Here is a 23,107-nt window from a genome sequence, read left to right on the forward strand (position 1 = left end):
TAGTGGGTTTTTTCTCAAACTATTATATTAAAAAGTAAGAAAAGAAGATTTCAACTATAAGATGTCTTAATCATTTGAACTATGTTTTGATAACCGTTTTTTTTTAAATGAAAGAAATGCTGCATTAAAAAGAAATAAAACTATACCACTGTGAGAATCAATGAACGAAATAAGGGGTTTTTTTTAATCTCACTATTTTGGTTTTTTTTTCTCTTTATAAGGTTTTGCTACACTTAAAGATTAAAGGGTGCAAATCAAACCAATTGGTTTGGTAAATGACATTAACTAAACTAAAAAGCTTTTAATCTTTATTTATTGGTTAAATTACAAGTTTAGTTTTTAACCTTTTAGATTTATGTCTGATGGGTCTATTAAATATTTGATATTTTAAAGATTAATGAATCTATTAGAAAAAATTTAAAGTTTGTAAAAGTTTAAAAACTTATTTTAGGTTAGGGGTTTATTAATACAAAATTAAAAGTGTATGACCTATCAAAAATATAATTAAATGTTTAAGAATTTATTAAACACACTAAATTATAATGAAGAGACTTATTAAGCACTTCTTAAAATTTAGACACTATCGACACAAATCTTTAAGTTTATGGACTAAATTTGTAATTTAACTTGTTTAATTATTTGTAATTTTAACTGAATTTCTTACCGCCCAAGTTTAATTGATTAATGTAATATATTTCCGACTTTGTTACGAGAATAACAAATAATCATGATAAAAATTGGAAATTGATCGGAGGGAAGTTAATAGGAATGAAAATGAAATATGGAAAACGAATAAAATTGATTAAGTTTTTACAAGGAAATGACATTCTCCAATTATATAAAGGAATAATTTCCAATTTTAAAGTGGATGCTTCGTTATCGTTTCTTTTTAATTTCAATTGACAAGCTCAGCAATAGTAATTGAGAAGGAGAAAAAAAAGAAAAGAAAAATCATTCTCATTTGAGTGATTTTCAATTTTCTAAAAAATGAACCCTAGCTATTATATTTTTATAGAAAAATCTATATACTTTTTTTAAAGTGAAATTAAATGTTTCGGTTCTAAATTTTAAAAAGTGTCTAATACTCAACATATCTATAATTTTTAAATATTATGTCCCGTGGATTCTTAAATTTTCAATTTTATATCTAACATAGGTTATGAATTTTATCATAATAATAATATTATTATTATTATTATTTCGTTTAATAGATCAATATGAGACATTTTTAAATTAGGGACTTGTTAGATGCTTTTCTTAATTTAGGGACCGGAAAGTTTAGAGATCTGTTAACATCTTTCTAAATTAAAAAATGTATAAGCAAAGTTGTAATTTAACCTTTTTTTTTTATAATAAAATTTTTGAAGTTTGCTCAGGAAATTTGAAAACTTTATTAGCTGGGTAAATTATTTTGATTTTAAAATTACAAGGTTACAACATCGACCAAATTAAAATAGTTATTTTGACTAGTTAAAAAAAATCCGAAAATAAAGCGGAGGGGAAAATAGAATTTAATAATAAATAAAATCATAAGCAAATAAAATCTAGGATTTGTGATTTGAAAATTTAGAAACCATATATTTGGGGAGGAGTGATCGGTCTAAATTTGTATTTGAATTTAAAGCAGGATGAATCTACGATTGTGATTATTCTGAAAAACCCATATGCTTGGAAGAATTCAACGTGTTAGGGTGAGATTACCAATCAAATTTTCATGAACTGAAATTAATAAAATAATATGGGCCGAGTTGTTCAGGTCAAACCATCTGGGTCAAATCATCCAACTAGACTAAATTTGGGTCGATCCAAATTTGAACCAGTTGATCCACCCGAATTAACCTAAAGAGAGAGCTTGGCATAAGGTACAATCTCACAACTCATACCAGTGCTAGTTTTCTATAAGCTATTTTGGAACTTTAGTCATTGAAACATGGCCATTCTATGGATTAAGAAATATTTTAGCCATTTTTCATAACAGATGTGTAAATATAGAACTCAAAACCTCATCATCGGCTTGAAGCACAAAAGTCAGCTCAAACTTTATCCAAACTCGATCCAAGGTCAATGTTTGACTAGCCTAACCCATCTATAAATTAGATTGGATATGGATTTAGATCGTATTTGAATCGACCCATTAAATTGAGCCAAAGACCAAATATAATCTAACATTATTATTATTATTATTGAGATATATATTTTTTATTATCATTCTCATTTATCTAATTTTTTAAAGGTTAATATAGTAATACAATTTATTCCTTTAAGAATAAAATAAATTAAGTTGTATAAAAATAATATAATAAAATTCACGGATAACTTTCTGAAAATAAAAAATAAAAATTGTACCAAATAAATGAAACAAAAAAAAAATTCAATTAAGATCTTCATTTAAAAAATAATTTTTAATAATTAAAAAATAATTTATTATATGAATTAATTTAAGATCGATCAAAAAGAGTCAATTATAGTCTGATCTAATTTTGACCTATTGAGTTAACTCAATAGATTGAATCATGATATTAGGTTTTTAGTAATAGGAACGGTGAGGTCCACTGGGCTTTTAGTTGAAAAGTTTGGGCCCATTTAAGTTTGGGCTGTAGCCCTAGTACAGCATCTCTTTGGTGTCCTTTCCCTCAGATATTTTTCATATTTAAAAAAAAAAAAGTTCCAAATATAGATTTTAAATTTCATTTTCTGTAATGTACTTTTTTTTAGTCCTAAAAAATGTTGCTTTTTAGAACAAAAATTATGTAATACATATTTGAATGATCTTTTGTTCTTTTTTTTTTTAGTATTTTTCTTTGAATGAATTTGTGAAATTTTATTAAAATAATTATAATGGAATTTTAGAAAGTAAGATTAGTTTTGATACAAAATCAGAATGAAATTTATTTATGAAATAGGATTCAAATTTTATTTTGGTACTATTTATATCTTTAAAACTTTAAAATATTTTGCTTCTATCCCTAAAACTTTACCTTATGAAAATCACTATCACGTTTGTATGATTTTTTTACATTATTTAATGGCAACCTAATATAGAAGTATATTTTATTCATATATTTAATGAATAAATATCTAATAGTAGATTAGGTATAAAATTTTAAAAAATAAACTTAGATTTATATTAAATATTGAATAATATAAAAAGTAACAACAATCACTAAAACAAAAATTTGTGCCGAATTTAAAGACTAAAAACAAAACATCTAATAGTTGAGAGACTAAAACATGACATTTAAAAATTGAGCGATCAAAATAGGGAAAAAAAGCATATTATTAAACCATCAATTAATTTTTTAAATGTTGAATGATATTGATATGTTTCATTGGTATATTTGTCAATACGTTTAAGGGGAATATAACACATCTAAATAATTAACTTTTTTATGTTCAATAATTGGTTGAAGGGATTTTTTTATTTTTATTTCTAAATTATTGAGGATAGAAAGGATGTTGTCTTATATTGGCAATGCTTTTGTTTTTGTACTTTATTTTATTGGTTGTTTTCTTGTGTTTCAATGGCTAAAGCTCCCAAACCCCATTTCTCATAAAATACCAAAAGAAAAATGTCTTATTTGATTATTGAGAAAGTACCCAAAATGTAAAGAATCCAAGGTTCATTTTGATTGTCATTTCTTTTTCACATATAAATTTACAAATTTTCTTGTAAGAAAATTAGAATCTACTACAAACTAGACAAAATATGTTATAAAATTTTGTCAAAACTGAAAATATTATATATATATATAAGTTATAATGTTCAAATGTGTTATTGCTTGTGAAAACTTCTGGCTCTACCAGTCTAATAAGAAGGTAAAATTTCGCTATTTTGTTTGAGGACTTGCAACACAAAAGAAAAGAAAGATGATAAGGTTTTGTTAGTAAGAATCGTCACCTTCATATCCCTATAATGCTATGATATTATCTATGATATTATCTATTTGATGCATGCTTAAGTTCATAGCAATAATAAAGATGTATTATCATTCACTTTATATACTCATGATCTTTCCTTTATCTAGTCCAACGTGGGACTTTGACTACATTTCTAAATAGGTCTAGTAATTAATGCGATGTCGATCAAATAAGTCTGATATGCTCATGTTAAAAATTTTGAAGATAAATGAGATTAAAAATATACTCAAAATATGTGAGAGTTTTGAGAGTTCATGTTTGAGGCTTTAGAAGTGATATTAAATTTATAGAACAAAAGTTGTTAACAATTATAGAAGTTGCTAGGCATAAGGAGAGATGATACGAAATGGGTCAAAAGCCAATATATTCTAGAAGGTCTTGTTATGGAAGACTTTGATCTCACTCGAGTCGAGATAGAGGGATGAAACATGGCTTAACAATAGAGCACATACTTTAATTTGCGCATATACATCATAATATTGAGAAGCATTCCTTCACAGTTACGTAATTACCGATATATACTCTTAGTTAATTTTGATTCGATCACATGCTGTCTCGATTATCGAATGAAATCATCATAATCAATGACTGTCATCTCTTCAGAACGTAAAATGCATTCCTTCACTCAAATCGAATTTAATTGAATCAAGTATAGAAACATAGTATCTTTTTCCAAGATTGATATTGCTATTTAAATAACAATTATTCAAGGGTCAGTAACATTTTCCTCTCTTCTAGACAACCTTCTAAATTTAAATATATGTATAACAAATTTCGAATTAATGAAAGCAAATATAATGAAGCTTCATGTTAAGTAAGAACAAGTTAGTCAACGAAATCCAATTTGTTTAATTAAAAGAGTTTAATGTTAATAAATTAAGCAGAAACAGACAAAAGTTTCATGAGATCAGATGATAATTAATTTAGAAAATTTTGATATTAAATTAGTTTTCCACCTCAGAGGATTTGGCGTTAAGTGGCCACGTGATGAACTGCGTCCTTACTGTGGACCTGCCACCACCAGATTACTGCTCTTTCCGACCAACTACCAGTACGGTACCACTGTTGTTCCCCCTTGCCTGCTCGTGCTAATATTTCTTCCTAATTATAAAATTGACCCTAAATTTATACAATTTTATCCCATAAGTCATTCGATTAAAAAATACTTGTAGTCTCTGTACTTTCATTGAAATAACCATTTAGTCTTTAGATTTTATTTTATATTATTTAATCCATATAATTTTAAATTGGTAGAAAAAATAGATATATCGAAGACATGTTTCTAAATATTCAAGATTCATGTCACATTGGTGTTGGCTCGAATCAATCAGTTCCATATCTTTATCTTAACAATCTTCTCGACTGTTGTATAAGTTCAAATCTCTTGATTTTAGAAATCAAAATAAGACGATCAAATCATTTTTTCTTGTCCGGTCATTTTTCAAATTTTGTAAATATTGGATTGATGGTAATTTTATTATAGTAGTATGATTCAAAGTATTATTCCTTATTTGATCAACGACCTTCCATTTCGCTCGGTGGACAGTTACTCCAATTTCTATATTTTCTTATAAATAACAATTGTTCTTCATTAGTTGCAAACGTTCTTACAAGCACTTCAAGAATATATAATACATATAATATACATTTAACATATAACTATTATGGGTGACCCATTCATTCAAAGGAATCCGGATAAAGTAAGAAGAAATGAGTTCAAATTCTATAATGGCTACTCAATTTAGAAATTAATTTCTATGTGTTTTATTACACCAAATGTTGTAAAGTCATGTCGTTGCTGGATTTGATTAGTTGAGGTATACAACTTTCTCAAATTAAAATTGTCGATTTCATTAATTTTTTTTCCTTTGAACTTTTTTTTACGTTGACTTAGGCACACATAAAGCAAATAAATGCCCATGTTTTAACATAATCTTTATTTTTTTAATGAATTTAAGTAACATTTAAGTAAAAGAAAAAAGAAAATAGAAGCATGATTTTGTTGGGAATCTTAGTGTTATTAATGAATGCTAATTAATTAGATTTATAGGGAAATGAAATAAAGTGGAGACTTTTTATTTTTAATTTAACTTTACAATTCTCTAGATTCTCGCAAGCGCGTTTGACCCAATGCCAGTTGTCTCATTTTGTTGGAGAAAAAACAAAAACGAATCTCAGCCGTCGGATCCCATTAATAAAAACGTGCACACGTGGGGCGCATCTGCCGCTTCCTGCATGGACGCCACGTGTGCGACCCTTGGACTTTGGAAACGACGCCGTCTTTATTAAATTGTCGTACCATTTTCATTTATTTATTTGCTACGCGTTTTTTTTTCTCTTCTCGAGTTTGGGGAAGTAAAAAGAGTAAATAGAAAAGCAAAAAAAATAGTTCCCATTTGTTAGTTTTATACTTTAATTAATTATTTAAGAGTACTTGGAGATTTTAACGTTTTTGCATGCCAAAGTTAATATGGTCGGCTCAATTGTACAATCCGTAAGCAAAATAAAATTTTAAAAAAATCACTAAAATGTTATTAAATTATAAAGTTTAGAATGATCTTAGTCCTAAAGCAACAAATCTTAAGGAACTATATTAAATAATAACACACTCTTAATTTAAAATCTAATGAAATATTCTTAGTAACTAAAAACTCGTTTGAGAATATTTTTTAAATAATTTTTTAAAGTAAAATTATTTATCACTCTAGTAAATAAATACTAAGTAACAAATGATTCTGATGTTTGGATCTGTAATCTTAAAAATGCTTTGAAATCAATATTTCTTGGTCAAACACACTTTTAAGTCAAATCACTTTATAAGTGCTATACTTTCTTATAAAGCATTTGAGGGTGGTTTTGACTTTTTCTTCTTCATCAAACACTTGGGTCAAAGCACTTTTGTAATTTTTTTAAAAAATATTTTGAATAACACTTTATCACTTGATCCATCAATAGAGATATCTCTCTACCAGCATCTAAAAAATCTCCTATGATTGTAATAGTTAGTAGACGATAAATATTATTCAAACAATATCTTTTTGATAGTGGTCATTGAAAATTTGATCGCTATTTATCTTTTCAAGAACATGATAATTTTTTTTTCTTTATTCTATTGATATCTATAAGGTTCAATCTCAAAATCAATTGGAGTAACTCATCTATATTATAAACTCTTGTTAGGTCATCTATCTTTTCAAGATGAGATTCTTAACATGCTCTCATAGACGTGTGCCTCTCTTGGGTTCACAAATCTTGAGTCGAATCCATTTTTGGATAGGATGGTCGTTTGAGCTTGTTAAGCTCTGATACTGTATCATCAATATTCATGGATGAACCAATTAACAATGAGAGTAGTAGTTCACTTATGTTATAAACCTTTGTTAAGTCATTCCTTATATTTTTGGACTAGATGCTCGTATGAGATTTTGAGCTCTGATATCATATTAATATTCATGGGGGCAGGAGGAGTAGTCCACCTATATTATAACCTCTGGTTAAGTTTAATAGTAGATAATTATTTTAACGTGCTGTTTTACCCTTTTTTCCCCTTGGCTAAAGTATTGTCACGTTACTCCCCAAACACGAAGATTTTGACCTATTTCAGCTTAAAAGGTGTTCGTATTTTTTTTTTTTAAGGAAAATACAAAAGGGAGAAGAGAGGAACAAAGAGACGTGGGTTTGTGTTCCTCTTTTTCACTGTGGAATCCCGTGATAACTGTGAGTGTCGCACTGACAGTTCCTTATCAGCCCCCCACCATGCAAATGCCAACATTCTCAAGCCTAGGAAGAGAGAGACGAGATGAGCTCCACAATCTTCTCCTCTCTTGCTTGCACGTGACTTCTCACGTGTGTGCCCGCACCATGCGTGTTACGAATACGTTGAAAAGATGGTTTCGATCTTATCTTGGTCTCTGAACTTTTCAAAAAGTAACCATGTTATTTGAGCTTTCAAGAAATAATCACTTTGTGATATTTAATCTTTACTGATTCCGAGAATAGGTGTATTAATGTGCTGATATGGGCGTATACTGAATCCACGTGGGTTGACTAAAACAAGTATGTTAAGTTCATTAATTACAACATGTACGTCGACTAAAACACGTAGGTGAGAACATAACAACAATGACTAAAATAATTATCTTTTAAAAGTTAAGAAATCGAAAGATATGTCTTTTTAAAGTTAGAGGCTAGAATTAAATTTTAAACATGAAAATTAGATTTATTATTGAGTCTCGTTTTAGTATTTCAACTCACACGTGTGGAGGAAAATTATTAGGTACATTTGGTTAGCAATATCCTATAAATAATTAAATTTTCTCTAACTCATCGACTTAAACTTTTAATTTTATTGGTGATTTAGTTATGCTTAAAATGGTATTAGAATAGAAGGTGCTCTCTATTTGAATCAACCTAAACAAAATTAAATTGATTAAGACATATTATCTTTAATCTAAAAATCGGAACTAGGTTGAAATCTATACCCCATATATTTATTTAATAAGAAAGGGTCCAATTTATTTGAAGTGGAAAATGAATTTATTATTTAAGTCCTTATATAAAGCTTACTCACGAGCACGTGAGTGTGTATATAAAATGATTTTGTTAGTAAAAGAAGAGAGAGAAGAGACACAGGAAAATACAAAACCAGACAGGATCTTAACATAATCTTTTTTTTTTTATATATATATATATATATATACATAGTGTTATACACTAAGAGAGAGAGAGAGAGGGCAACACGTGTGTATGACTATGAGAGAGAGAGAGAGCCACACGTGTGTGTATGACTGATATCAGCTTTTCTTAAAGTGGTTTAAATTACCATTTTAATCTTTTTCCAATAATGTTTTATAATCATTTCACTTGTGCTATTTAGTAACATTTGACTAATATATATTTATTTGTTGGATTTAAATTTTTATTGAAGATGACATTGAGATAGGTCAAAGTCTCTACTCTCTATCTTCGCTCTCTGATTTCAAATAATCATAATAAGTTAAAGTTTTAAAAATTCATTTGTAACATGGGAAAAGAAGAGAGAAAGACGACTATTCATGCAAAGAAAGAAAATAAAGATAATGACTATTTATGAAGGGGTGGCTCTTCATGAAAATATGACGACTATATAGATAAAAGAAATAAAAAATATCATTCACAAAAAATTATCATATCCTTCCTAAACCAATATAACTATTCATAAAAACCTATCCCGTTAGTGAAGTAAAAATTCTCTCTCGTTTGCTGGATGAAAGTGAATTGGGGGAGAGGGAGTGGCTAGTGGCCTGACCTCCTCTTCTCCTTTCATCTCCGTGAAAGGTGTACATTTTTTTGCTCTTAATCTTTCGAGTGAGTTTTTCAGAGTATATTCCTCTTTGTTTTGTTCCAGTTCTGCTGTGGTTTTTTTTTTCCGAGTAAGTTGCATGTTTCGATATATTATTAAGATCTCTCTTGCTGTTTTGGAGCAGATTTTCAGGGAGGATCCTTCTTCCCTATTGATTTATATGGTGGCGGACGGTGGCTAGGTTTTAGAAAACTTCATGTCGAATGTTGGCGATGCTGATAAAATCAAAAGAAACAATGTTATGTATAATCAGTAGCTTCATTATCAGGATGTTTCGAAGAGTCTATTCAGGCATCAAACTGGAAATAGCACTCGTATGCGATCTCTTGAGATGATTCTTCATCTTCTTTGAATCCTGGTTCAAAAGACTTCCATGGTCGAGGTAAGGATGATATGGAGCAAAAGGTGGGCAATGATGGAGGTGCAGCGAAGATCGACTCGAACACAGTTTTGGAATTTGGGGAGGTTTCTAATCTTAATTGTATTGAGATTCGTGACCAACTTGATTTTGGAAATTTGCCTAATGTGTAGTCTTTATGGCTTTTCCTTCCTTTCCTGTCATGATAAAGAATAAGATAACTTTGGAGGAAATCATTTTCTTTCCAATAATGGATAATAGTGCCATAAAAGACAAGATTTTTCTATTAATCGAGGAGTCTCCTCTATAGCATTGAATCAGGTTGAGTATGTTGAGATTTTGGACAAGGTGTTTAGTGGTCGAAATTTTGTTTCTATTTCTCGTTCTTTGAACAGGCAAGCTGTTTAATTGGCAAAGTATGTCATTTCTGATCATTTATATTTCCCTTCGTGGATTCTGAATGTAGTCCGTAATCACCACTACTCTCATGTAATTCTCAGTGGTTTTGTTTTTTTTATTAATACAGTATTTCTTTGATTTCAAAAAGAAAAAAAAAATATAACTATTCATAAAATACACACCATCTTTTAAGTCAGAGAAATATCTTTTTTTTTTCATTTTAAAAAACACCATCTTTTAGTCAAATTAAATCTTTCATGCATCTAAAGGTCAAAATAATTATAAACATTAGCCACCATGAGATGACTAATAATGCTGATTACAACTCTTATATATATGTATAAAAGTTTCTTAAAGCATATTTTATTATTATTATTATTATTATTTATTTAGACATACCAAGTGAACACAATTACAATAATAATAGTACAAATCATTCCCAACAAGAAGACCGTAGCTCAAAAAAAAAAAATCATAAAAATATTAATTAATTATGAAATGCAAACTTGAAACAACAAATATATGGAGATACTTTTTTTTCCCAACATCTTGGAAATGTCAATCTAGGTCCTCTTTTTCTTCAAAATAAATATCATATTAAAAAAAAAATCAGGGGTTTTCTATTTAAATCTATAATATTACATTTAAAAAAAATAAATTTGTTTCATACAAATAATTTACACTTCTTTTTGTAAAAACTAATCTTAATGCATGATGACCACCTAATTTAGGAATTAGTAGTGGTTCCTATGTGTTTCTCAATACCAATTATTGTAGGGACAAGCGATTGTCTTATAAGATTAGTCGTCGAAGTACGCGTAAGCTGGTTCGAACAATCACAGATATATATATAAAAAAAATCCTAATGTTAATAAGAAAAAAAAAATCCAAAAGAGACTTATTTGGTTTTCTATATCTAGCTAAAATTTTTTAAATGGTTACAAGCAAAGCATAAAGAAGTTATTGAAATGATTATTAAATATGTCTATTGATAGTTATTTATAGTTACTTTTTAAGCTAAAGACAAAATGAAAAGGAGGAAGAAAGACCTTAAGCCTAAGCTATCAAAACTTTGATCTCAAAGTATCATCATATATTTAGCAAATTAGAGGTATAATTTTTTTTTTTACCTTTAAATATTTTGTTTGAGTCTTGAAATTAAAGAAAAAAAAAGAATTATAATTGTTTTTTTTAATTGTTCTTAAAAACAGGTTCATAATTGTATTACATAATTAATGGAAATTTAAAAGTAAAAGATAAAATAACTTTTCTAACCAAAGTTAAAAGGATTAAAAGCAAAATATTTTTTTGAAAGTTAGATAGATAAAAACATAATATTTGAAAGTTTAAGAGACTAAAACGGAATAAGATCAAAGTTCAGCGAGTTAAAACAAGATTTAACCCAATATCAAACTTCAACGATCCAAAATTTTAAAACATCGATTCATTTAATTAAGAGAAGGTTCTTGCATTTGAGCATACTCAAAGGTATTAACTTTGAACCATATACATATAAAAATTCCATCATAATTATACTCTAAAGTTATCTTTAATTTGTTAGGTCAATTTAATCATTGATTTTTTTTCCTTCAAGTAAGGGATCAATAAATTGAAATGTAATGATCCCTAATGCAATGCTTGTTTTGGAGAAAAAGCATAACACTTTTGGATCATAAAAACTCATATTTGGCTTTTTTTTTTCCCTCAATTATTCTTGCTTCTAATGTTTTCATGAGAATCTTGAGTTTTTATTTATATAAATTTCATGCTTTTCTAGGCTAACATACGTTAATTAAACATCTTTTCATTAAATAGAATAAAGCAACGTATCACGATTCAAATAAGATTTATCTCTTTCTTTTGTACAACTAAGTGATTATGCAAATGATAATTGTCCGAATATAAACTAATATAATATTTAGCTCGTATCAAGCAATGTTTTTAAATGTAGGGCTAGCTTCTTCTAAAAGTATTTAGAGGTGCTTCTATATATCCGAGTTAGCATACATATACATACATACACATACACGAAATTTTTCTCTTAATTATTTTAATTTTCTTGAGTACAACCTGTAGGGTGGGGGATCGAACCTCACAACTTCTTGGTTGAAGACATGTGTCAATTACCCTGAACTATGTTCGCTTTGGTTAATTATTTGAATTTTATTTAATAGAATTTTCATTTAACTAGAAATATTTAGCTCTAATGAAATCACGAGAGGCACCTTTAAAATTATTAAAAACTAATGAAATAACAGAGATTTATTACCCACTTGTGATCTTTAATCTTTTGGTAATTTTTTATTTGGTCCTTTTAACTTAATAAAATTTCCAATTTTATCCCCAATGTATTAAAAATTTTCAATTAAATTATTTCGTGAAAATTTTGTGAAATTTTATTAAATAATTTTTTTTTCTCTCTTCCCATACTTCACAAGTAGCAGCTAGTTCAGAACTCCACTTGCTAGCTTCACGCATGATTTCATTATCCTTATATGCAATCACGTCCCTCGTTACGAGGTTGTACCCTTTCTCATTCTGAAAAAGTAAAGTCACTTTACCTCACTGAACTGATAACCATCTTTCGACTTATCTAACCTCCTCTGTCCTTCTAAACCAACAAGAGGGAAAGATCATTGAATTGTGTAGGGGCCAAATATGTCAAACAATTTAATTTCTACTTCCTCTTTTCTCTCTGTCTTTCTTTGTACTAATTTATATTACTAAATTTGAGATATGGCTTATTGACCCTGCTGCCATTAATGAACTATTATTTTAAATAGGCAAAAAAAGGCCTATCATAAGCTCTATTAATTTACAAAATTAAACTTTGGAGCTTCTCTACCACAGAATCTAGCTTTTTAATTGCATATTCGGAAATACTTTTGCCCAATTAAGAAAATTTTAGAAGTTGTTTAATAATAATCATGTTTAAGTCACTTTAATAGTTTATGTAGATAAAAACTTACTAAATATGTAATTTTATCGTTAATATCTCTAATTTGTCTTTTTATCTTTAAGAGTTTCAATTAAATTCTTTTAAGTATTAATTTTTTTTTAAATATAAGTCTTTCAAAGTAAATGTTAAGAGAATTATGATGTGAAAATTTTAAAATAATCTTTTTCTTTTTAATAATGGAAGTGGAAGTTGTTAGCAAGAATGGTATTTTGAAGGAAAATTTTGCAGATTTAATTTTAACCTTAGATTTTCAAGCTCATTTAAGTTTTGAACTTTAATATAATATATAATATAACATAACTAGCTTTCGTTATCATAAGAGACCATACAAAAGTGGCAAGGAGCTGAGATATCCCCTCAAACACCGATTCTGGAGCCAGCGGATTCTAGATGACCTCCCTCTTATGGTTAAAAAAGTGATTAATCATGAGATTATATCTCTTTAAAACTAAGTTAGAAAAATCCTCATGAATCGAGCATTAAAACGAGCATAGTTTAGCGATAGTTGGCATATATCTCCAACCAAGAGGTTGTGAAGTTCGATCCCCACCCCACGTGTTGGATTAAAAGGAGAAATTAGAAATATTAATAACAAAATTATATTTAATCATAAAAATCACAAAAATAGAATAATAGAAATGGTATATGTTACAAAATGTTGTATTCAAAATTTAAATTTTTAAACATACCAAAATTCAAATTGAATAATAAGTCAAAAAATCTCAAATCTCAATTGTGTCATTCATGGAAAAAAAGACAATGTGGCTATATTTTGTAAGGATATAAAAGTACTTATTTATATTTATATGGAAAATACATTATATTATTCCTTTTCAATCCCATGTTCTCTTTTCAAGTAAAATGCATGCATGTGACCTAGTAAACATATTTATGCCAAGAAATAATAATAATAATAATAACGAAACAAAGCTGTAGAAGCCTACACGATAGTCGTTATCCTATAGTTCTCATCTCGTCAATATCATTTTCAAAATAAATTTAACAGTAAAAATATAAATAAACAACCCAACATCTATATAGATTGATAAATATTTTCTGTAATCGTTTTACAAAAGGATAAGAATTAAATAAAAGTTAATCCAAAATTTTATCAACATATTAAAATATCAACTTGAACTAGTAGAACGAGTTAAAACATATCACCCAATAATTAAGATTGTAAGTTCAAATCTCTATCCGATTCTTACCCATCGTACTAAAATAAATAGATATAACACTCGAAATATCAAAGATTGTCAGTTGTGACGAATAAAATTATTTTTTTTTCAAAGAATAAAACATATAGGTTCATAGGATTCTTGTCATAAGGGATTTTGCAAAAGGGTGTCAACATCAACCAGGTTGGATAATTAAATTAAGGTCAGTGATGGAGACTCACATGAAAGATACATTTAATTTGTTAATGTTTAATTAAAAATCTTGTCTTTACCCAAAAATTAATGAAATATTCTTTTTTTCAATAAATTTAAGATAAGTTCATATGGCTGCATCTCTCAACTATGTATGTTTTGAAATTTGAATCTATCCAACTTGTTCCAATGCATCCAAATCTCTTTAATTAAAATTTTAAAAATAGGAGGGAAAAACAAATCAAGAGAGACTAGTGGCAAAATAGTGTAAATAATTCAATATTATTTAAGGTCACACGAAATTATTTTCATGTATTTGTCCATTTTGATTCAAAACTTTAATTTTTGCTTAATTCCACGGTCTTTGATAAAAATATTATTGGCTAAATCGGTGCCATGTCAATCTAAATTAGTCTCTCGTTGATTTTCTGCTATGTTTAATACCATTCATTTAGTAGGGACCATTCAAATTAATAAATAGGATATGTGAAGGAAATTATAATTTTATAAAAGTGATGAAATAATATAAGGAGAGCTGTAAAATTGTTTTTTTTGGAATGAAAGTTATAAATAATGTTGGAATAGATCTAAAATTAATATCAATGATATTGTTTAAAAGATATAAAAGGCAATATTAAATTGACAAGAGAGAGAATAACGGCCATGATTGAATTGAAAATCAAATCTTGCTTCCTCTCTCTCCTTCTTATTCCTTTTTTTTTTTCCATAATTTTCACAAAAATGGAACTATTAATTTTTTTTAATTGTATGATATTATTGATATGTCTCTAAGTGAGACCCTTAATTATGGGAATATGGATTATCTTACCTTAATTTTATATGTTTTTTTTTTTGTCTAAATTTTGTTTATTTATCTAATTTTGTAAAATCTGAAATTTGATTTGGATTGCAAATAAATAAAAGAAATTAAATCTATTTGGTATTGATTACGAACTTTTAATTGAGTAAAAGCACTAATCTCTAGCTTAGTTAAATTTTCTTTGTTATTGAAAGAAAAACTAATGTTTTTAAGAAGACTAATGAAACAAATTATTTTAAAAAAAATTGAGTAATTTCAAATTTTATTTTCCAAAATTGCCTTTAATTAATATTTAACATATATTCGTTATATTTCTCAATCAAGTGTTTCTTTTTCAAGTCCAAAACAAGAGGGTGCCGGCTCCAACTTACGATTAAAAGGAAAATTATCTATTAAAACATGAGGTTTTTTTTTTAACTAAATTATATAAAAATATATTTTAATATACGTAATTATTTCATTAAAGAATTTAAATATTAAATTACAATAAAAAATTATCAAAGCCAACATGCTCAATTATCAAAACTTTTAAAATAAAATTTATTTTTTGCTGTGTTAATATTTATGACTATATTATTAATAATTCTAATATTTCTTTTGCAATATTTTCGATTCATTGATACTTCTACGATTATTTATTAATATATGCAAATTTTAAAATGGCAACATGTACAATGAGAGATATTTTCAGATCTCAGTTTATGATAACATCAAATCAACTAATATTCTTTTAAAACATTGTAATTTTGCAAGGATCTCATAATTATTAGACTCTACATTCGAATATATGATGTATTTATCAGCATTTTAAAATTTTATCAACATTTCACCATAGATAATAAGAAAAATAAAATCCATAGGTTGCATCGAGCTATTTGAATAGTGAAAATGAGATATGAACTAGGGCTGATCATCGGTCGGTGTGATCGATTTTCGGCCGATCTCGACATCGAAATACATCGAAATCGACGATTTTTCTACTACTACTATAACTACAATGGAGGGGGCGATTGGGCAACGACGGCAAGGAAGAGGGAGAACAGAGGGGGGCGGTGGGTGACGCCGCGATAATGGAGAACGGAGAATAAGGGAGTTGGTGGACTGGGCGGTGACAGCGGTAGGGAGAGACTGAGAGTGACTGAGTGAGAGAAGAGAACACGGTGTCGGCACTGGCAAAGAACAAAGAAAGAACCCTGGGAATTAGGATGTTTAATTTTTCTTAATAACTACATATATATATTATATAGTCGGTCGGTTGATCAGTATTGATTGGTCTAAGGCTACCGACCGACCTTAGACTTATCAACCTCTTTGTCGGTTATGAGATCGCAGAATCGACGTCGAATCGCCAACAGGTAAAACCGACCGATCAACCTCTTTTCAATCGGTTTCAGTCGATTTACTCGATTTTTCAGGTTCGCATGCTCACTCCTAATATCAACATGTGAATAATATTAATTTTGTTTCATGAATTCAAAATTTACCCATATTAAATAGAATAAATACTATTTTGGTCCTCTATTTTGACTTTCGTTTATTTTATTATCTATACTTTCAATTTTATTCATTTTAATTATTGTGTTTTTACAATTTCTATTCTAGTCTTAATATTGCTAAAAGTTGATCAATTTCTTCTATTTGTTAAAGCGAACAACTCAACGGTAATTAACATATATAAATTATGAGTTCAATTCCCCACCCCACATGTTTTACAAATTTTATACATAATAGATTTTTTTATATATAAAATTTATGACTACAATCTAAAAAAACTAATGAATAAAGTATTATATTAAACTTACGATCTAAATAAGATGAAAATGAAAGAGACTAAAACAGCCGTTTTTTACATGAACTAAGATAAGCTAACGTAATAAATCAAATACAAAAATACAGTGAAAAATGTAGTAGTTTAAACCCAAAAGAAATTATACTTAAAAAATAAAAATAAATGAAGAGAGAGAAAATGGGGGAGAGAGGGGAGTGGGATTTCCTTCAGATATCCCACTTCTCCCGCAAATCAAACTGTCGAGTCCAATCCCAATTCCCACCGACATTTTTTTTTTTAATTTACGTTCTCTTTTCTTTTTTCTTACTCCCTTTTTCTTTTTTCTAACCTTCTAAAATTTAAATCACATATTCCCCAAATAGGAAATCAAGTTTTTGCATATAAATATTCTCGAGTGAGTTTAATGAATTGAAAGGATACAACTTTGGTACGAAATTGATGGAGTTTCAAAGAAAGCCAATTTTGTAATTAAATTTGGGAGTTTTAAGAGACCTATTTCTATCGTGAAAATTGTACCTCGCTCTAACTTAATTTTGAACTTTTGATATTCCAGAAAAATTACTAAATTTTGAATTCAATGATGGCGGGGTGGAATTCTAATAGACAATTTTTGCATGGATCAAAATTGCAATATTTGAAGTTTAAACCTCAATTCGGTGATTTTTACCTTATGGGAATCGGGAGTAAAAATTGAAAATTTCTTTTAACTAATTAGAAAATTAATGAACAATTTAACACAGACAGTAACTTCAATTAGCTGCTACTAACTCAAAAGAAGACGGGTTAAAATGTGAACCTGAGATTGGTTACACGTTAAAATTAAAAGATCAAATAAAATAATAACAACAATAACTTTTTCCTCCCAACAAAAAAAAAAAGAAAAAAATATATTTATAAAATTAGAACCTAACGGGCTGCGAGTGGGCTGACGGCGGCCGGGTTTTTGCATGGACTCGGCGGCAGACTGCTCCGCCCTGACGCCACCAGCCGTTGCACGAAGCTCTCGATTCTCTGTCCGTTACTCTCCGTTAGTAACCGCTTCCCGCCAAACGGCAGCGTTTCCACTGCCCTCTCCTTTAACACCTCCCCTTCTTCCACCAAGCCGTTTGCCTGCACGTTAATTTTAACGCCCTTAAAAAACGGCATTCTAATTTAGGCATAATCTCATTTTAATCCCATTTTGTTATTTTAAAAAATGCAGGGACTAAATTGAAATTTTTTAATTTGGGAAATCAAAGGAAGAAAGCAAAAGTTGGGGGGTCAAAAAAGTGAATTCCGTTCCTTCGTCTGGGGTCTATTTTCTTGGATTTTCTCAGCAACCAAACAAACAAAATCTTTGCGTGTCGGAGAAAGCAGAGAAAACCGGAGAATTTCAATTTTACCTGAATTCTCACGTAGTCCGTTCGATTCCAGCAAAAAGCGTTCCCCAGCATCTGGTCCACCGTGTCGGAGACACCGTCCAGGACAATGCCGACCACGGCGGAGGTCGAACACTCGCCGCTGCGGCGGGCCTTGCCGTTGCCGGCGCCGCCGCACGATCCATTGCCTAACGACAGCACCAGCAAATCCTCGACGCCGTTGACGGACGGGAAATCGCGCTTGTTGTGGAGCACGTGCGTGACGGCGGCGGCGGTTGGATTGTTCATCACCAGGCCGCCGTCTACGGCGGAGCAGGAGGTCTTTCCGTCGACGGAAGCGAGATGGAACGGCTTGAAAAAACTCGGCGTCGCCGCCGTGGCACGGCAGACTTTCCAGAGCTCGAAGTTGAAACTCGGCGATTCGGAGGCGTCGGCGCGGGAGAAGACGAACGGCGCCGAACTTTTCAGATCAAAGCACGGAACCAGAAGAGGCCGACACGTATCCTTCAGAGTCAAATCCTTTCCATTCTCGCCTCTGAACAGTTCCTTCAACACTCCGTCCATAGAGCTGCCGGAGAACCGCCGCCGCCGGCGAAATCCTCCGCCGAACAACTTCGCCCTAAACATCTCGGAATTCCTAATCGCAATCGCATCGACAGCGTCCCTAGCGGAGAACAGAGGACGTCCAGAGCCGTCGTCCGCCACAATCAACGATGCGAGGATCGCTCCGACGCCGGTACCAGCAATGAGGTCGAAGAAATCGGCAATACGAGCGTGAGGATCGCCGGTCCTGAAGCGGATCTGGTCTTCGAGGTGGACCAGCGAGGCACCGGCGACGGCAGCTGTGGTTCCGCCGCCGTCGATGCTGAGGACGCGAATCTTCTTGGCGGCGTCGCAATGGGAGAGCCATTGGTGCTCGAGCTTGGTGAAGATCTCCAAGGTGACCTTGCTGAGCTCCATAATCTCGGGCAGGGGAAAGGGAAGAAGGGAAGTGTGAGTGAGAAATACGAATGGGAAGTGAAAGGAATGAGGGGGAATTAGTTAGAGCAAAAATGGAGGAATTGAGGTTCACGAATTGTAGGTGGCAGCCATTAATGGCGGAAGAAGAAAAGTTTGTTGCAGAGTTTGAGAGAGAAAGCCCTAATGGGTACTGAGAGAGTACAGAGTTTAGTAGTTGAAAGTTAAGAGAGACGGACGGGATATTCTTCCTTTTCTTTCCTATTTATATATATAATTTTTTATTTTTATATTATTTCTCTAAAAAAAATTTATTAAAATTTGTTAACTTATAGTTGCATGTCGTTACATTATTGTATTATTAACTTTCGACATGTGAGTTTTTTTTCGAAGTTAGTTATGTTTAAGTTGGCATATGTCAAACGAGTCTAGTTCAGCGGTAATTGGTATATACCTCAAACACAAAGTTATGAGTTCAAACCCTCTCCCCAACATGTTGTATTAAAAAAAAAATCATGAAATTCAAATTATTGACTAATAAAAATATAGAATATATTTCTTTTCTTAGCTAAAAAAAGAGTATTATCTATATACGAAATTTTCTATATGTACCTAAATATGTTTATAAAATAATAATTGAATGAGAAATTAACTTTTAATTAATAAATTTTAATTTGATCGTCTAAGGAAAGAATTTAATTGAGAATTTTTGGAAAAGAATTAAAACATCAGATTTAGATACAATTTGATAAATTTAGTAGTTTTTTAAATGTTATGGGTTAATTTTTTAAGGGGAAAAAAAAGGAAAATGAAAATATGGGAGAGTGGCTTGAAACGTGCTGTTTGGCGCGTGTCTCTCATTGAGCTAACAGGGCGCGAATCTCGGCTTTTTAGCCGGCTCGGCTCACGCTTCTTGGCTTTCTTTCTTTTTATTTATTTATTTTAGTTATATCACTTTTTTTTTTCTTTAACTGAAAAATGGAATGGAAACAACACAGAAACAACCAAACAGCCCATTCGAGGGCTTAGTGTTTGTAATGTGTAAGACATCTTTGTTCTTTTGTTAAAAAAAAAAAAAGAAAAAGAGTCTTTAAAATTCAATTTATGTCCAATTGGTCAGTAAATTTTTAAAAAATTTGAAATATCAATGACCTGTTAGACATAAAATTCTGCCCAGAATTGAAAATTTAAGGATCCATTGGACGTTTTTTAAAGTTCAATTATCTATTTAACACAACCTTCAAAATTTAGGGACAAAACTCGGTAACTTAACAAAAATAAATAAATAAATATCATTTTTTATATTTTAAGATAATCAATGAAATTAACATTCAAACCTAGTTTTAGGCCTTACCGTCCAAAAGCCTAAATAGGCCCATTATTATCTTGTTAATTACTTATAGCCTCTCTAAGCTTTATTATGTTATAGAGTCAATTTCTAAGCTAACTTTTAGAATTGCTTCAACTAACACACATTACATTGGTGTACTCTAACTTCACAATCAAATAGATATATCAGGATGATTGACTTTCAACCATATCTACGTATTATTGATTAAATGACGACACATGACATGTCATTAGATAAATGATGACTTTTTATTTTATATCCGTAGATATTCAAGTCAGCTTGTGCATATCTCGACTAATTTCAAAATACTATGTCCTAGGTAAATGGTTACCATGTTTTGAACTCACTCACCCTAAACCCTTTTATTATTTACATTAGCTTTATTGACCATTGGGCCAAACTATTCCCACTCGTAGGAACATAAATTATGGCTAATTTAGCACCTATAATAAACCAACGAGAAAATAAAGTAGACAATTGTATAAAATAAAATATAACACGATTTGTGAAAATTATAGTTTGATATATTGTTTCGAAATAAGGGTATGTTGCATATATCACTTTATTTCGTCTTTTTAATTAGCTTTGAGAAAAATGATATTTTGTTGTTTTGAAATGTAATTTGAGTAAATACTATAGTTAATTGGATAAATATTAAAAATGGAAAGAGAATGTTTCCCAAAAAAAAATGGAAAGAAAATAAGTATATGGTTGAAAATTCTAAAATTTGGAATTAGAGGAAGTTAGAAGCCATGAAAAGCATGATGCATTAGATATTTATTAATTTCTGGTGTCAAATTATTTTTGAAAAGAAAAGAGAGAAAAATATTGAAATGGGCATTAATGTCATTGACCCATTGTATTTAATTAAAAGGAACAATGATAGTTGTAAAACCAGCCTTAAATTTAAAGGTTTCCACAGTGGAAAGGACAAAAATACCATCACAATAAAGATGGAGGCCATTATAATCAATTAATGACTACACTCGAAGGAGTGAGTAAATAATTGCAAAGACAACGGAATGTCATAATTATTTTTCAATGGTAAAAAGAAAGATAAATAAATAAATAAAAATAAATACTATTTTTCGTAATTTTGGTTCATGTATTTTAAAAAACGTCTATTTTAATCTTTGTATTTCTAATATTTGTTCATTTTAGTTTATTTAGTATGTTCATTTGGTCCTTGTATTTTCTAAAAATAACTATTTTACTCTATTTTCATTTTTATTTCATCTCTTTCGATAATAATTTTACTATAAAATTTCACTCACTAAATTTTTTGAAATATAGTAATAAATTTGTATTCTATAATTTTCCTATAAAATTTGTGTTAAAATGAACAAAGAATCGAACTCACAATTTGTTGGGTTGAGATATATCTCAATTACCGTTGAACTGTATTTGATTTGACTATCTATACCATCTGTGGTAAGATTTCCATAATAATTGTTTAACCACCAAAGTCTCAATTTCATATTAAACTTTTTTCAATATATCTCATGTTTCCATTTAACAAATTTGACATAGCAATAAAATAGAAAAACCATTAATTTCGCTTGGCTAGATTGAAAAACCATTCATTTCACTCGACTCGACTTAAAAAGGAACACTATATAAAATATAAACAACTAAAAAAGTATTTTGTCACAAATTTCAATATAACCTAAATGGTTAAGACATTAGTAACATTCTTTAAAGGGTGGAGGTGCGAAGCCCCACCTCACATTTGTAATGCTCCTTCAAGTGACTCGTAGAGATGGAGATTTGAACTTCCGACCTTTAAAGAAAAATTATTGATATTTTTTATTTTTTGAAAAAACCCCTATGACACACCACTTTCCATCCTTTTCTTGGTTGCCAAACACCAATTAAGCAATGAATTTCCTTGGGGGATATTTTTTTTTCTTCCTCAAAGGAAAACACACCCCATTAAATTTTCCTTGCTCTTAAATAATACTTTCCTTTCCTTGAGCTGCCATAGCTTTAAACAGCTATAGCAGCAACTTGAATGTGGGTGTCCTTTTTTAAAATTAAAATATAAATATATAAATATATATATATATATATATATTTATATTATTTTATATTACTCTTCACATAGAGCATTGAACAATTTTGACTGTTTTATTTGCCCAATATAGACCAAGAGCATCTAGCTAGGATCATAGGGTAAAATTAAAACATAAAAACTATACTTTATCTCTAATATTTTTATCATAGCCTCCCTCTAGCCTTTTTTGGGTATTCTTCTAAAGTTTTTTTTTCTCTTCTAATTATAAAAAAATGTTCGAAATCAAATCTCTGAGATTTGTGAGATTAGATTAGTGTCGGTGAGAAAGAGAAGACCTTCGTCGAAAAATAATCAAACAAATTCAACATTTCATGAAAATTCTCAAAAGAGAAATTTCATTTTGTTATTTAGTTGTAAAATGTCAGAAAAAAATAATTTATAGATTAGTTTTATTTTTTTTCTTTTCCTTTTTA

General features: G+C 29.7%; 1 protein-coding gene across 1 annotated transcript; it reads right to left on the reverse strand.

Moving 5' to 3' along the window:
- Positions 1 to 17,737: 17,737 nt before the first annotated feature.
- PLP9 (PATATIN-like protein 9) lies at positions 17,738 to 19,527 on the reverse strand. Its single transcript, XM_022294562.2, has 2 exons — positions 18,337 to 19,527; positions 17,738 to 18,064 (listed from the first exon to the last, which is right to left on the reverse strand). The coding sequence occupies exons 1-2, from the start codon at positions 19,270 to 19,272 to the stop codon at positions 17,861 to 17,863; spliced, it is 1,140 nt and encodes a 379-aa protein (XP_022150254.2). The 5' UTR covers positions 19,273 to 19,527; the 3' UTR covers positions 17,738 to 17,860.
- Between the last annotated feature and the right edge of the window lie 3,580 nt (positions 19,528 to 23,107).

The sequence above is a fragment of the Momordica charantia genome, assembly GCF_013281855.1.
Source record: "Momordica charantia cultivar OHB3-1 chromosome 9 unlocalized genomic scaffold, Mcharantia_2.0 BLBB01000009.1, whole genome shotgun sequence".
In the NCBI taxonomy this organism is placed as follows: Eukaryota; Viridiplantae; Streptophyta; class Magnoliopsida; order Cucurbitales; family Cucurbitaceae; genus Momordica; species Momordica charantia.